The sequence below is a fragment of the Neodiprion fabricii genome, chromosome 3 (genome assembly GCF_021155785.1).
Source record: "Neodiprion fabricii isolate iyNeoFabr1 chromosome 3, iyNeoFabr1.1, whole genome shotgun sequence".
Lineage (NCBI taxonomy): Eukaryota > Metazoa > Arthropoda > Insecta > Hymenoptera > Diprionidae > Neodiprion > Neodiprion fabricii.
In genome coordinates this window covers 20008306-20026176 of record NC_060241.1, presented here as the reverse complement: position 1 = coordinate 20026176, position 17871 = coordinate 20008306, and the positions used below count along the sequence as shown (strand labels likewise).

The 17871-nt window shown below is 43.1% G+C and overlaps 1 protein-coding gene across 3 annotated transcripts in view; it reads right to left on the bottom strand.

The window, feature by feature from the left end:
• LOC124178997 (protein-L-histidine N-pros-methyltransferase) overlaps nt 1-13996 on the bottom strand; it is a 32329-nt gene extending 18333 nt beyond the window's left edge. For 2 of the 3 annotated variants that reach the window (XM_046562911.1, XM_046562910.1), the window contains exons 1-2: nt 13636-13995; nt 4087-4298 (exon numbers count right to left, since the gene is read on the bottom strand). In XM_046562911.1, the coding sequence (XP_046418867.1) occupies nt 4087-4298; nt 13636-13818 (395 nt within the window). In that variant the 5' untranslated portion in view covers nt 13819-13995. Of the gene's footprint in view, nt 1-4086; nt 4299-13635 lie in introns of all 3 variants that reach the window. The other variant, XM_046562912.1, reaches the window with a different exon arrangement.
• Nucleotides 13997-17871: the final 3875 nt, after the last annotated feature.

Below are 17871 nucleotides of genomic sequence, written 5' to 3'. Positions count from 1 at the left end.
GGGTTCGGAATCCGGATGAGGATAAGTGCCCAATAACTGGGACAACGGTTATGGCTCGGCACCTTTCGCGAAAGCCTAAATTCAGTTCTGATTAGGTATAACAAGATGCGGAGGAGCCGGGTAATGCAGCCCCGTGAATATACCTTATACATATACACTGCTACAGGATCATTTCTGAAGACGATTTTCTTTCGAACTATATCGGAGCATTATTACCCAAGGGATCTGAATAAAAATTCACACCACCAATGAATTAAGCCTCTACTTTATGGGATTTGATTTTATTACAATAATTCCCACGTTCGTGTGATTCAAGTTTCCGCGAGTTGGGAGGAATGAATTCAATCACGAGAGAAAAGATGGGATATGATAGAAATGCCGAAACAAATGCAAAAATTCTTCAATTTTCAAGTTGTTGGTGGAATCCACACACAAGTCGTTTCAAATAGAAGAAGGCGTCGCAATAGTCTGGATAACGCGAGGTGTTGACAAAATCGCAAAACAACTTTTGAACTACTGTATAATTCCGATGGACGCAATTATGAGATTCATTAGGGGGTGAAAATACTCTCAAAACTGTGCTTGATAAGATGCTTCAACATAAAAAAAATGAAAAAAACATTCAGACCGCGATGTTGGTATCCTGAATATCGCTCCAATTTTCATATAGCAAGGTGTACACATACGCTTAAACGTTTTTGTAGAAATGACTATACAATCAGTACCTACATCAGAATAGCATCAACTGTAATTGTAAGATAGAATATTAATTTTTCTGAGACCTTCGTGTATTTCAGGGTTGCGATCGGTAGAGCCATGCCATTGTTTTTGCGTACGATACGTGGTGGAATTTTTCCCCTTTCGCTACCGCGGGGTTGGCTACTGAAGGAGGCACGCGTTTCTGTCGTTTCTGGAAATTACGAATTCCATGGCGTCGCGTCGTGTCCGATACTCGACCCGACAAGGGCGCGCTCGAAACGGGGGCGGAAGAGAATCGAAAGGGCAGGGACCATTCGAGAGACGTTTCCGAACCCGAGTCGGAAAGAAAAAGCTGAAGAAGAAGAAGACGACGACGAAGAAGGAGAGGAAGAAGAAGAAGAAGAAGAAGAAAAAGGAGTAGACGAAGAAGAAGAGTATAATATATAGGAATACCTGGAGAGGGAACAGAGACTGGTTTTCGCACCGGCATTAATTCCGCTCGCGGTCTCGACGGCATCGGTGGTCTTCCGTTCTCATTATAATCGTATTTATAAGGCCTTCCACCTGCACCCCGGCATCTAGCGCGTAAATCGGCACCCACGTTGTGCGTATGATCAATTCACTCGAGCACATCACCATGGGACCATTTCTAAAATATAAGGGACAAAATTTCAAAGGTCACCTACGCAACCTTAACGACAAATGTTACCGAGGTTCCGATTCGTCAAGTTCGATCAGGAACTTAGGTTGCTGATTATACCGACATTGAGATTTGATGGTAAATTTCTGAGGAGCGAATGAAACCTGAGTGGCTGTTCGAGGGTACGAAACAGCGAAGCTGCGGCCGAATATTGCATCGATATATTCGTTCACGATTGGAACTCTTTTCAACCAAGCTTTATTGATCGCAACTTTGGAAGTTGAAGACAAGCAAGCTGCACGTTGACGAAGGAGACCAACTTTCGACGGTCTAATGCCCTAATCATCCCGGGTTCTGGATGAGTCAGGAACGGTGGACTAGAAGGATGAGATGAAGAAGCAGAAGATGAGAAGGAGGAGGAGAGGGAGGCGGAGGACGAAGAGGAATCAGAGGCGGCAACAGCAGGTGGTGCGCGGAACTAAACACTACCTGCTGCTGCTGTTCACCGCACAAAAACCTGGCTACTGGTTTCGCTCGTTCTCCTGATGCGCCTCGCTCTTGGACTCCCGAGTTACGCTATTCATGTGGAGCTATTACTCTGGTTGAACAAACCGCTGGATTTTCGCAATTGTTATATCAACACCTGCATCCACATGTGTTTTTAATTTTTCCTCCCTTTCTTGCATCATGATATTTTTACCGGTTCTTTGACGAATTATTTCCAATTTGGTGAGCAATGATAGAAAAAAATGTCGATTTTTCTTAAAAATAGTTAGGATATCCGTAAAGATGGATCGTCAAAGATATCTTCGTGGTTGTACAAGAATTACAAAAAGTGGTGATTCAAGAAGTTCCGTTGTTTATTGAAAAGGTATACGAACAAGTTTTGCCGATCCGTATTTTACTATTCCATTTATATGTATAGTACAGGCTCACTTGTAAAGGAATTATGCGATGGCTACACGAGGATCAGGTTGAAAATATTGACCTGGCTATTAAGGGCAGTAATTAACAGATACAAGAATGTGTATTTATTACTTGGAGGCTGCAATCAATTTTAATTGGCTTCTGAAACTCCTCCGCATGGTTTACGGGTCTGCGCCTGTTACATTTCCTACATTATAGAGGGGCGTGAATAAGTCCTGCTGCGAGGGTGTTGAAAATCCGAATGCCACATAACGATTCATTCGGAGGGAATGAAAAGACGGATGATTGGGAAAAAGTCAGGATTATTTGTGTGGGTGTCCCAATTTCAAATTCATACGCAATCAGAGACATTTATACCCTAACAGATGCATGTCTAATTAACCCTGAATAACCGCTGATCAAATCAGCGTGAATTTAATAACGTTAACGTAACGAATCATCGTGAAAAAATCGTTATTGCGCAATTTTAGAATAACTTTCAAGACGTCGACCTTTCAAAATAACAGTATGTTTTGTTTACGATGGTTTACTAAATTTCAGACATTCTTAAAGGTGGGAAGTAACGATCTTGCCTAAACATGCATCGTTACCGTAACGGTACTAACTTCATACTCATCTGATCAACGGATCTGTATAATAGGTATAATTTAAGGACGTAGAGATATTTGATTATCGATTTCACACCAATCTTTCACCATTTCAAACAAATCAAAAACAACGTATATAGTTGATCATTGGAATACGAAAAAAAAGATTGTGAAAATTACTTATCATTGAAATGAAAAAATTCAAAGACTTTGGGGCATGGGATTTAGAAGTGAGATAGAAGCTTGGTGTTTTGATCTAAAATGATTAATATGATTATGTGAAATATGATTCCATAGAAAGTTCCGCGACCGTGTAAGTTGGGTTGCCTGCACGTCTGACGCAGAGCATGTGACACTTCAACACTATATATATATTTATTAATAGTTACTATGTGAAAAATGCACCACACGATCAATGGGTTTGGATTTGGCCTGGTTTCGAAAAAAATCATAATCCAATTCAATCCGCAGACCTGATATTATTATAACGTGTCGAATGGAAGGCGACAACGTACATTCGGGTACGTTACAGTAGGTAGCAAATGGATGGGGCGGAGGTGGAGGCGGAGGACCGATGATGCAGAGGTTAATCACTGGCGTTAGTTTTTAATAAACGGTTCAGAGAGAGGCGATCCCCGAAGCAGCTCCCTAAAGAGCAACGCGAGCGAGCTCGATCATCAATAACATCTTCGGTCCCGCGAGCCTTCCTCGTGATCCTGCAGGTCTCTCTGACACAGCTACAGGTTACAGCAGTAGTCGACCGACCGTGCGAGTTCCTGTGCCTGTGTGTCTCGTACACACGGGTTAAACTGTAAGAGCCACTCGCTTCTCGACTCTGTTGCAGGAACTATGCACACACAGGCTGCGATGGTAACCTAACCGAAGATCGTATCTCCGTGGTTATTAATTAACCGTGTATGTATACCGTAAAGGCGCGTACGTCGTCCGGAGGATGAGTAGAAGAAAGCCTTCTTTCATCACCTCGCGAGGTATCGAATATGTGTGCGTAGGTGCTTCTATATACCCCTAATTCCAACGCTCCGGTGTACGTTGCGTTACACTTGTGTAGTTTTCACCGCAGGATTCGTACCGTGAAAAGGACGATATGCACAAGTTTTATATACCCGATACATGTGTTGGATATTTTCGATAATTTGGATAAATGGTGAACTTGTCAACATGCCGATTTTCAGATAAGCTTGTTTAAGTTTCGCTGACGTTCGATTAACTTACCCGTTGATCGAGGTGCGACTGATGAACCATGACAGGGCAGATTTCGCGAACGAGTGCCAAGTTTGCAAGAGTAGCGAGTCCGATCTCTCGGCCGACTTCTCGAGGAAAACACTGGCAGCTTCATCCGGCTCATCGTTGTTCGCTCCGACTCCCAGTGGCACCCAGAGATTGCGAAGATCCTCTCGTATTCGCGTTTCATCCACCTTGTACCACTGCACACCCCGAAAAAACTTGTTAGCTCGTTTGCAGTTGAACATTATATTTATTTTTTTTCAAATTTGAACCGTTTTTCACTCAGAAATCGAATCCTTTTTTAACACAGTTTATACCGTCCTCGAATACAGTTAAAATATCGCCATTTGTATCGTCGATTGAGATCGTCCTTTTTTTTCCGTCTACAAAAATGATTTTCAAATTAGATCCCACAAACTTGATCGCTGCGGTATAAATTATAAGGCTGAATCAGCGATGCGAAATTATATATTAAACCGTTGTAAAAGTCGATTCTCCAACGGTTAACGAGTGTTTTATATATTACAATTACAAAAAGCACGCGCTGTATTCTCGGGTTAATTTTGTTGACTGACGATGATCAGTTAAACGTACGAATAGATCGCGACGATGCTCAGAGGATAGTTCCTAATTACTAATTAAAATTGAAAGAGAATCGGAATGGCAATACGACACAGCCGCGTCAGTGATTGGATTAGATTGTTGTTTGTTGCCGTGCGCGGCGGTATATATTAGGTATAATAACCAATTATGCGAGATATCCGCAGCGGGGATTGGGGAACGAGTCCAATTGAAAGGTAGCGGTTAGTACACTATACGGTATATACATAATATCCCGGCAGCTCTCGGCTAATCTGCGCGCTGCGGCAGCGGACGTTGAAATTAAACGAAATTGTAATCAACGCGAGTTTTTGTCTCGTTCAATCTGCGGCGCTCACCGAGCCGCCGGAGGGGGGAAGGCGAGGGTAATTAGGCGAGCTTTCGCGCTTCGCAACGGGGGACACTTGTTGCGTTCCCTCGATCTCTCTTTCTTCGTCTCTCTTCGTCCGACCACCTAGGCCGAGGAGAGAGAGAGATAGAGAGGGAGAGAGAGGGAGAGAGAGGGAGAGAGTTTCAGGGAGAGCCGGGAACCCAGATGAACAGACGGACGACCGGAGGAGAGTAATTAACGCCTCGCGCCAGGTGTGCCGACCTAAGGAGTTGTTTATGGTGCGTGCCATGCCCGTCCAGGAATGCTGCGTACCACCGGGTCTCCCCGCGATCCTTATACTTACGTGGTAAAAACACAGGAAATTACTCTTGCCACGGCACTTCCGCAATGCCGCTGTACCGCTGCCTACTCACGTCGCGTCGCTGATCGTGAGCCAGGCGAACGATTATCGCAATCGTTGTCGGGACGATTTTTATTTTGCTACGTAGGTATACCGAGATGAACGGTGAAACTCGACAGGCTGCAGAGTTACCGACTGCGCATGCGCGAAATAATTCAACTCTATTGGTCGGTCAGACAAAGCAGGGGTGCCAACTTACTCGATACTGGGTATGAATTGTCCAACCTTTTCGTGTCAAGAGACGAATTGAAATTATGTTGGTACGATGACTCATCCGTCAACAGATTCAATGATATAAATTTGCCAAACGTTCCCGAATCACTGCATCAACTATTCGTGGTGTACTGGACCAGAAAAACTGCATCACCTACGCAACCTCGGCAAGACGCGTTTGACAGCTAAGACTTGAGGTGGCCGGCTTGCGTGAAAATTCAAAAATGATCGCGTATCCGCAATCGGATGCTAAATCTACTAATTCTGAGTTTCACCATTTTCTCTTGGTATAAATACACTTATAGTATACGTGTGTATGCGATGTGGTACACAGTTGAAAAATTCGAGTCTTTACACGAAGGATGCATTTTCTCATCGGAGTAGCCTGCAACTGTATAGTGAAAAAAGGGGAAAAAATGACGAAATTATTTGAAATTACCAGGCAAATTATACAATTGTTTTCTACCAAGAGAATAATTATTTTGCACTGATTGTGAGACTCCTTTAACTCATTTTCATGGCAATCGATGTACCAAAGTAGGATGTATAATAGGTTCGAGAATATTCGAATTACCTTCATTCATATAATTACAATAATCATTCTCTTCGATCTGACAAAATTAAAACCACAAGTTACTAAATAAAAGAGAAAACTAGTTACGACACGCGCATTATTTTCCCAATTTGTCGACCATAAATAATGCAGTAGACAGAAAATGTTACACGGAAAATGAGGGTACTGGTTGAACCGAGTAGCCTGCAAGTACAAACACACACACACACACACGCATGTATAAAGGACTCGGACAAGGGAAATCGCCACGGCTAATGACGCGAAGAGGAATGCCCGGGTTTTAAAGTAGGCGAGCTACCGCACGGCAGTAGCAACGCTGCAGCCATTTGTAACACGCCGGAGGTAAAATATCTCGGACAGAAAAACCGGAATCAAAGTGTGATGATGCCTCCGCTGGGCACAATTAGTGCACGACACATGCTGCGGCGCTGTAATTAAAATTATTCTACGTCCCGCCCCCCTGTTTACTTTTACATATACATGCATCCATGTAGGTGTGGCTTTATTCGGCTCCGGGTTATTTATCTTGACCGTGCTCTTCTTCCATTTTATACATTGTCATCCCGCAATGTCCGGTATAGCTATAGAAGGGTGACCAATTTTTATTGTACGTGTATAATTACTCGGGGTGTATTACGTACACTTGATGATACACTCTGATAATAAAAAAATTGTAATTTGTAGCAGTTTTCTGTACGCAAATGAAAGTTCAGTAAACGGGGAGTCTGTGAATAAAATTCAAAATTATAATTCCACGGGGATTCTGTAACTTTTCAGGTAACATAGAAATTTTGTCGGGTGTATAATCGGAGACAATATTTTTCTCTATTAACATATTTTTTCTATTAAACTATTTTTGGAATCATTTCGAATATCTTATGCATTTCTCATGGAAGGCATTGAAGATTTGAGAAAAATTTTCATTACACATCGGTTATTTAAGGATTAAAGAGAATAATAATAATGGTAGCAATCATAATGAAATGAACTCGCCAAAGACATTCCCTAACAGTGAGATTCCCAAGTTTTCCAGATTTTTCCAAGAAGTAAACAGCCCGGTGAACAGATTTCAATGAAATTCCATCTTAAACGGACAGTTCGATTTCCAATTTCATTTTTCTGTTGATATGTTGCAGGACGTTTAGAAAAAAAGGAAAACGATTTTCAAAGCATGGAATAATACAATTGCTTCGTAGTAATTGTTCAATTAGCGTAACCACTGTTAGCTACGTTCCATTTGCATCAAATTTACACGGTTAATTTTTTATGAAAAAACAAAGTCGATATCTTTGCACTAGGTTCAAAGTATTGTACTTTCACCGAAATGAATTATGGTTAGCAGTGATTTCGCTAATCGAGAGATTACTATGAAGAACAATTGTTTAAAAAATTTCTAATTTTGCAAATGGTGTTTTTTTTTTTTTTTTTGCGCAGCGGCCTAAATCGCACAGAGGGAATAAAAATGAAAATAGTAATGGTCTGGAATGCCCGAGGTACAAAATTAAGAAACCAATATTTTTGTAGCAGAAGAATTCTCGCATTCGCTATCCAACGCAGATTTTTTTAGGTGTCGAATTTCCGCCCAAGAGGAATACACACTCGATAAGTTGAAAAAATAAATATAACGGTTGAAAATCGAATTTCAAATGAAAACAACTTGAATGACTGAAATATTCTTTAAAACAACGAGGAATCAATCGAGGAGTTGACTAAAATCCTTGGAAGTCTACGTTGCGAATGATTTGAAATCACGCGACAGGGCTGAAGAAACGATACGGCAAGCGTTGAAGATCCTGAAAGTCGTTGTGTAAGTATTGCGATAAACGCCAAACGGTTCCAACTCATTGATATTCTATTGACGTCTATCTTATCACGCGCTGTCATTGATATCCAGCGTTTCCCCAGCGTTCTCGATGATTTCGAATGATTTGTCGGGATTTCCCGTGATCCCCGTCCGACCCGGGAGTCACTGAAAAACGCAAAGAATGCAGAGGAAATCATTGGAAATCAGGAGTAGCGTTGGAATTCACTCGACGGATCACTCGATGAATCGAATCGTTAATTTGATTATTCCAAGCGATCGGTTCGCGTCGCCGCGTCGGTGATGGTGGAAAGGCGGCGATAGAATAGCGAACGACGTACGCGCAGAATGCGCCATGGCCACGTACCAACACGCCGTAGGAATCTCAAGAGCTCCACTTACGGCGGTCAAACATCCCTACAATTCGCCGCCCCGAGCGGCGTAAACGCCGCGGCGTTGTTTATGGTTCCTCGGGTCGTGCCCCGTTCCCGGTTTCCCTCACACGTGGTCCAACCAACGCCTGCGAGGCCACGTGGATCTGGTGCAGTGCACCCTTTCGCCTCGTTTTATGGATATGCAACCGATGTCCGTCGGGGCGCGAAGCGCCAAGAAACCGCGTTCGTCGCTCAACGAAATACCCGACGTATCGGAATCCAAGATTATATGTTCCTGGCCTTCGGGACGTCCGACGATTATTCCGATATAACGCTGTGCAATTAATCCATTATTCGGCAGCTTCGATTGATCGGTTGATCGAAGCAGCCTTGTAAAAATTATGCAGGTCGATTGATATGTGAATCGAAATCGTCGATCAATCGATTAATTAGAAAAACTATCGACCGATTAATCGAGGAAACGATTAATCGAAGCTGCCGATCGCATAGCAATAATTTCGAACGATTCCATCGTATCTCTTTACACTATTTTATGCGATATAACAGGATTTCACACACTGACTCTCCTTTTTACTTCACAAATCCTTTGTAGGTATACGCGGTTTCAAAGATTTTTCTAACGATTTCAAGTGCACGGTGAAAAATATTCTCTAACGACTTCAAATCGATGAATATAACTGAAATGCATATAACGCTATTGACCATATCTATAAACGAAGCGGCAAAAAAAAAGAACATTAGAATGTAATCCCCCAACCTCGCCCCCCCCCCCCCCGCCGAATTTTTTTAATCAACTGCTTTTTTTTCTCTGACCTTTTACGAAGAATTCATAAAAAAAAAAAAATAAATAGATTTTTGTGTACAAATTCAATGGTTACGTAATTTTCTTGTTGTTTTTTTTTTTTTAAACCACCGATCTTTTTATATTACACTACATGACAAATTCAAGGTTTATACAGATGGTGGCTAATAGAAATAAATGAAAACATTCGAGAACTCTTCGCCGTGATCCAGTTATAATTTTTCTCTGACTCAAATTCGAACAAGATATAATCTAATTTGACTATCCAACGAATGAAGATCCTAATCAACCGGTATTCGAAAGCACGTTTATCATCCATTTGATGGTCATGGAACAGAGCATGTGAAAGCAAATTATTTTTAAAATTGCGCTTTTGCACAGGGGAACTTTCATTCTTGACGTTCCTTACGGCCACAAATTTCCCGACTCTTCTCTGACTTCCAGGTTTTCCCTGATTAGCGGTTATCATGAATAGGGACTACGGACGTAGAAGTTTAAGAACCGGTAATCCAAAAATCGCAAATTCAGACGGTAATCACGGAATCACGACTCGCGCAGTGTCGCACCAATTATTCTTCGTATGTATAAAAAAAAGGTACGAGAGCGTCGTTGTTCATTCTTCACCAAGTCCAAAAAACAGGAAAGAAGGGTGCAAGGATGTAGGGTGGGTTCTAGCCGCGGCTAAGTAAGCGGAGAATTTTCCCCAGAAATCGATAAACCGTCAGCCCCTAATATCCTTAAGCATAGTCCGGCATCAGAGAACTTTGCTCTCAGGTTGGACAAGTGTGTTGTTATACATGTACCTACACATAAAGACGCGGGGCGTAAGATGAACGCGTGCATGTGCGCGGCAACGCTACACCATGGTGTTTTAAGGTTTTAAAAAGGGGCAGAGGCGCACTGAAATATTAAGTGAGTGATGGATGGCGCTCCAGGGGGAACCGAGGCGACGAGCCCGAGACTGGGGCATCCGGGCGAGGCTCCTCGGGGCCCCGCCGATATATATATAGCACATCTCGAGCCAACCGAATTTCCTGAAAAATCGTCATCCTCGATTCGTCGATGCTGATTTTTATCCGGGTTACGGTGTGCGGCGAAAATTGATTCGTGACAAGGTTTAGGAATTTTTTTTTTATTCCAAAAAGACGGTTCGGTTACCCAACATGATGCGTTCCTCGATCAAATTGACTTGAAAAATTACGTGTATGATCGTAGGCAAAGAATTGTGTAAATATAGGTTTAAATGTTGAATATAAATTATGAACAAATTTTATGTAATCGATTACGAAAATTGTAAATATTCCTTTTTCTTCTGTTATATAAATTTATAGCAATAACCGAAAAACGTATTATATATTCATTCGTGTATCCATTCAATCATTCGCTCACAAAGTACGTAAATTATCGATCAGCAGGTGAAACAGATTAAAATTGGAAATACATATCGTTTTTCTTTCATTAAAATTGTTTCTCGAATTATTCTTTATTCCTTTTTGAATATTCTCTTTTTCTTCATTCATTTTAAAATAGTCTCTTGTATCAATTTATATTTCTTTCATCGAAGTTTTGTCGTTATAATTTCTTGAATTGTTTTGTTAACAATTATTCACTTATCTTTTACTACCAGCTATGCAGATCAATCGATGGTATCCATGGTCGCGACAGGTTCGTTGAAGCGTAGATTCATGTAATTATATTGTTGAAGATACCACACATTATACATCTCTGATTTGATTATGTAAAACGGAATCTTCGGATTAGTCAATTATTTTACACGTTATCGAAGTTAAATTCTATAGGAAAAAAACAAAAATAAAAGACACATATTAGGAAAAGCAATTTTGCACGTGGTGCTCTGACGATAGTTTCGCAGTGAGAGGTGTAAATCCAAGAAGGTGGACACCACGTGATGTACAAATAGGTTCAATGTCAACTCACAGTACTTGTTTTGGTTTGAGGTGGGGATATTTAAATCGTTGCAACTTCAAACTGAATTACATAATCAAAACCGGATATAAACAGTATTTTTCTCAAGAATTCAAGGATATTTTTTGCTATTTTAAAAATCATTGGCCCTGTGGTTGTTTTTTTTATTTTTTTTTTTTTAATAAACTTGTCACCACACGCACGCGTCAAAAAGTTTGCAAAGCTGCAAGATTTCATTTCCAGCCGCAAAAATTGACGGGTGATTCTTTGATACGATTGGCAAAAATAAATTATACTATTACGATTATGCTTCGTATCCGATAGCGCGTAATGTGATACAAGATTGTGTCAACGGGCTTCTACGTACGTAGAATACAAACTTACACACACGAGTGAATATCGGGGCCCGTAGAAGTTGGAGCGTTCTGTACCGGGATATATCGAGAAACGAGCAAGCAGACAGCTTTACTGCATGATCATTAATTACCGCTTATCGAACGTCTAACCCGTAACGGTCTCGAGTAAGGGTTTAGCCTAATCCCGAAACGGTGCAAAGTGCGTGTTATATCGTCGTTAGCTCCGGATCCCAAGTAAATATAAAACATCGAATATATATATATATATATATATATATATATAGATATCTAATTATCACGATCGGAGTTTGGGATGAAGAATATTCCCCGCATCGTCAATTTATATCGCGAGTAGAGCCAGTTAAAAAGTGTTCTTTCTTTTACTCCGTCGATGAAGAACCGTTTAAGCAGATGGATGCATATCCCCGTGCAAATGCCGTTGTAGTGTAAGAAATCTGCGAAATAGTCCAATATTTTTTACCGGATTTCGCGAGTATCGATAGGAGCAGAAAAGTCCGCGCAAGCTACGCACATCGGTTGAAGAACATGATAAAAAAAACGTATTTTTATAAAATTGAATTCGGGTATCCTGACATTTAAATTTCCTGCCACCGGATGTCGCTGATCGTGAGTTCCAATGAAATGATAAATACACCCGGAGACCCAATTCGAGCCCGGGTAACGGGTACAGCTCAAGTGTCTACATCAGAGACACAGAGACGCTGAATCCCTCGCCCGGGGCTCGATCAGAAACTTGATATTCTTTGCAGGCGCAAGCTCTCTTCTCGATCTGATGTGATGCGATGTGATGTGCTGCTACCGACCCGTAGCCCGGCGGTGCAGCGGGGGATGTATTTTCGTGTGAACTGCTTCGTTATATACGGGAAGGTTGTATAAGGCAAGGCGAGGAAAGGCGAGGAAAGGCAAGGAAAGGCAAGGCACACACGGCGCGCGAGCAAAGGAGCCGTCACGGTTAGTTAGACTTTGCAGTTTGCAATCGAGGCCGCCGCGCGATTCCCCGACTCCCGCTAATTTTCTCCTATTTCGATTTTTCCCTCTTTATTTCCCTCATCGAAGAATGGCTTTCCTCGGTGCGTCGGTAACGCGCGTTCTACGTATAGAGGAGCGCACCACACGTGCAAGAGCTTTGGCTCGGTGCAAATTGGAAAGTCTTTACTCCAAGCCTTGCAGCGGGTAATTATAAATAGGCTGGGAGTCCGAGAGGCCCGCAGCGCAAGCAGCGGCGAGAGATGTTTCAGGAATATCGACGACGTAATTACGCATAATTACCGCTCCGGAGCCTCTGGAGGGCACACAAGACAGGCAGGTAAGCCCGGCCGCCTCTTATTCTTATTCTCATTCTCATTCTCGCTATTTCTCTCCTGCTCTTTCTCCGCGGATACATACATCCGTAACCTCACGCAGGGCGTAGGACGCGCCGCGTCGGGGAACCGGTGGTTGGCCTTGTACGATAATTGTACTAATTATTACCGGCGTGCCTCCTTCCCTCCCCCCCCCCCCCCTATTCCACCTTCCACCTTCCAACTTCCACCTTCCCGCCGGCTCCGCGCCGTTCGCAAATCCTCGCCTCTTTTAAAATCGAATCTTTTCCTCCAACAACCGCTGCACGCGCGCCCTCGACTCTTTCGGAGATTGTTATTATTCTTACTCCTTTTTTGTTCTCCTTCTATTTTATCGTTTTTTTCTCTCAAACACCTCTCGTTCCCCACGGCCACAGCGAATTCGACGTCTCGTTCACACGCGGTCGAATTAGGAAATCGAGCCGCCGAAACTATCCTTTCCCCGAGAAACATCCGACAAATCGAGCGCGAATAATCCAACTCATTGTGTTCGAAATTCAAACATTTGGATCCCAGGCGCGCGCCTGCGGCCCTGTGACAGTTGACGCAGGACGCGGTGAACGAACACACACGCACGCTCACGCACACATTCGAATGACCCTACACACGAAGGGTTCTCACACCTAGTCGAACCACTCGGTTCTACGAGGAAAGCGCGGGGCTGCGCGCGCACGCGCAGACGGACGGGAATTTCCGAAGCTTTGCGATCGTTCCTCCGTAAGAACGGGGCATCTTAAAATTCCGAGGTTACTCGGTTAGCTCGGTTTTGACTCCTCACCTGGGTTTTGTCGTAGACGCGAAGTCGCTCGTCCGCCTTCTGCTTGTCGTATATCATCCGCGCGATTCCGCCCCGGGGTCGGTAACTCTTCATGACTGCGCCGCTTCCTCGGTCCGATGACAACGCGGCTGTGGGTCCTTGGGCGGCTGCCAAGGCTAGTAGAATCGCGTAAATGTGTCCCATTCGCGGGGTGGCTCCGTACTGACACTGTCCACGCGCCCTCTGCACCTGGCCATCCTGGCCGCGACTTGGCTTATCCGGATTTATCTAAATACCGAAGGACACGGGCCGGATCCGCGTTCTATCACTCTACGGAAGACCGTTCTCCTCGTCGGCACGTGGCCATGTTGACAGATTAACCGCCATCTCACGCTGTAGCCTGCACCCACAGCGCCGCGGCGATTTATGCTCCGTCGGTAATCCAGGGGTCCGGTGCATTACCGACCGCTGTAGGATTCCTGAGTTTGAATCACGCGCGGCACCGACACGATGTTACTCGCTTTGTATTCCCGTTTTTGCACCTTCGTGAAGACTGGTCGGAGCTATCGGGTCGTTGATTGAGGTTTTGAGAAGCCGTTTACAAGGAGAAAGTCGCGTTTTTTATACTTGTCCCGAAATTTCATTGCGACATTAATTGTAAAGTAAACCTTAAGGGCCCAATTAGATACTTGGTCGTACTTACAGATACGAGCTGGGAAATGTTATGCGATACGCTAAGATTAGTGGTGTTAAAATGCGTAAAACAAGAATATTTTCGCCGCAAGTTTTTCTTGTATCGAAATTGTATGTAATAATTGTAATTGAACACTGATTCAAGATGCAGTGGTGCGAGAAAATTAAAGAACCGATCTGAAAATCGATTAATTATATTTATATCTCCGATTTTGCGAATCGATATATTCGATGGAAATAGCATCGGTTCCTCATAATCGACAAAACATTTAACTAAAACAAATGAGCTATTTATTGACAGCGTTAATACTATTATTCAGTGTACCATTGTTGACAACAAATAAACGTTATTTTGCAGTATTCTACTACTTTTTCCACGTAATCAGAAAATGATGATAGCAAATCACTTTGTTTCATGAATTACGAGAGAATAACATTACATTTTTACAGGAAATTGTTCTTAAACGACTCCCATCGTCATAACTAATCGATTCGTATAGAAAAAGAATCGGTTCGATAATAATCGAATTTCTGAAAACTCGAATAATAATCGATTAACCTAACGCCACAATGATCGATACCTTAAGATCATCAAATAATTTTGCATCACTATTAAAAAGTCGAGGAACAGTCTTGCGTTTCTCAAAGTAGGCATACCTCTAACTACGCAGTACATGTATTGAATTCCATCATAATTTTTCTCGAGGTGTTTTCAAGCGCTCCATTAATATTTTTCAACGAGGTCATCAGCCAAGGTACGACGTCTGCTCCCGTGCAACGCGTCGCCTCCCCTTTAACCGAAATCCCGAGGGAGCGTGCCGCGGACGAGGGAGAAAGTTTTATGCTTTCCTTATTGCAGTTCACGGTAGCCGGAAAAATTTTTCCATTTTTACTCGTTCTTTTTTCCCAACTCGCGTGCGATGCGAGGCCATTAAATTTTTTTCAATTCATCGTCTGTACTTTTTAACCCCCAATTTTCCTCCTCGCATTACCGATAATAGCTAGGATTGAGGATAATCAAACTACGTTGGATCTCACAAAACTTCCTATGTAGAATACAGTTTGTTTTCACTCGATATTTCTCTTGTCAGTGAATTAACGGACAAAATGAGCCGTTTCGTCAATCAAGGACACTGAGAAAAGAGTTTATTATTCACTGTTGAAAAACGTATGCTTGGATACGACGAAACAAATGTTTCGTTATTATTATCAAATTTCAGTCGAGCCAAATAATGATCGATAGAAACTTGTTAATGGCTTAAAAATCATACTTGGCTCGACTAAAATTTGATGATAATAACTAAACGTTTATTTCGCCATATCCAAATATACGTTTGGTGAAACAAAACAAGTTCTTTTTTCAGTGGAGATTCGAAAAGTGGCGCGAATCTAAGAGAGGTTCGTTCGAAACAAGGGCGTTAGGCCTCGGCGATGTTGTTTTGGCTAGAGGGGTCCTCTCGCCTTGGGGACGGGGACAAGCTGCGCTTTGGTAATTAACGGCTTGGCCCGCGTGAAATTGGCCAACAATGGGCGAGGGGATGGCGTCTACTGTTTCAGTCGGCGTCTTGGGCGTCGTTCGAAAATAAGAGCATGCACGAGCGTAGACATACGCCCGAACGTCATTCGAGAGGCAGTTAAATGTACCGGGTGGCGTAAAGGCCGCCAGGTACGTGCGCACGACGCGTGTGGGTTATGTAGAACCTGCGGCGACTCCGAGAAATAAGTGAGTATTATATTCTGGATTCTACCGCGTGCGGGTTAATTTACGAACGACCTTGATTCGCCCCCTCCATTGCGCTCTGAAAGAGACGAGGGAGAGAGAGAGCGAAAGGAGAGAGGGTGAGGAGGGACGAGGAGGTGAAGGAACGCTTCCGAGGTGAAGTGTACGAAGTACTTCCCCTTGGCTTCAGACGTGGACTAAAAAACAACTTCTCATAATTACTCAAGAATGCTGCGTAATTACTCAGAAATTCGATCGTAATTTCTCCATAGGTATAGGCTTTTTCGGCGGTCGGTCAGTTGGTATTACGTAGGTAGGCATAGGCGCGTGAGAAATTATACTGGGAAATTCTCACGCACCAATTATGCGTTCGGAGGATGAAACAAAAAAGATTTTAAAAAATCACGTCTTAGTTATATTCATCGGAGAAGCGAATCATGCGATTTACTACAGGAATTTTTTCTGCGTCTTACCTACTCGTTACTTCTTGTCAGAGATTTTGTTTCTTTTCTCCTATCATCGCGAAGAATAAAATTGTTAGAATCTACGTGAGCGTAGTGTTTATTTTGTCAACCGTACAAGATTTTTTACGGTTTCCACGGGTTTTCGATGAAACTCTAGAAGCACCTTGAATAATGATGCACTTTGTCATATTTTGTGACCGACGTTTAGCGTTCCTACATTTGAGAAGCGATGAGGAAGAATTTGGCGAAAATGTGATGGGGAAGAAATGAGATTCGTTAATTTCAAGCCTGCACCCTCGAATTAACGGTCAAAGATGGCAATAACTGAAACGTGCCATGTAGCGGCAATTTAGGGTTATCGTTTGTTTATTTCCGGGTGCAACGAAGGGTGTAATAAAAATGAGCGAAGTGTAACGAAGAAGCTTAATGGGATTCTTGAGTGATGAATATTTCAGAAGTCGTTGTATCGATGCTGTCGTTCCCCGCCCCGAATCCTCCGAGCGGGCATCAACCCCCTGGAGCAACCAGCTCCGGCCACCCTCGCGGCGCCGTCTCGCGTTCCCGTAATGATAATTCATTAATTTATGATAAGCTGCGCGTCTCTCCCCCTCCCCATAAATCATTTTCGTCCCTGACGTTAATTGCCAGTCGTCCCCCGCCGCCTCCGCCCAATTTTTCTCCCTCTCGTTACCGCGAGAAATGAGATTTTTTTTTTAATTGGTGAATTTTTCACCGCTGCTGACACCTCGATCGGCCTAACGTAGGTATATATGTGTACATACAGGTATATGAAAGTCTTCTTCGTTTTTAGTCGCGAATCTTGAATGCATAAACGCCCGGCAGAAATATCACCTGCGTTTTTCACTCGGTACCGCGGCACTCGAAATCGAGATCAACGCGCGCATTGTATTAGGCGATGTGTGCTTGCTTCGGATCCTCGGCCTCGTGATGTGTTTGGGCTAGCTTCGAAACCCTAAGACCAAACACAGCCTCGGGTCCGGCTTCCTCCGACTACACAGGCTCGATTATGCAGTCGCCTCGATGGTCGTTACAGCCTCGAATTCCACAATAGTAAACCATTTCTAAATGTATGGCACGCTGCGCTAGGTGGGAAATTTCTTTCATGCACAAAGATCGGCGATTCATCCGGCACGCAAACATTGAAAGCAAGAGGAGAACAGGTACACACAATTTTCAATCATCATAATTACCGCCGTTCTGCTGCCCGAGGCTTCGGTGTTGGTGATGATGAGACCTCGTAATGAAACTGCCCGAGAGTTGCACGAACATAATAATATGTTGCATGCGCAATGTCGAACAGGTCCAGGAATCCGAAACCGTACAAATATTGAGCCGCTGAATTTTGTTTCAAATTGTTGT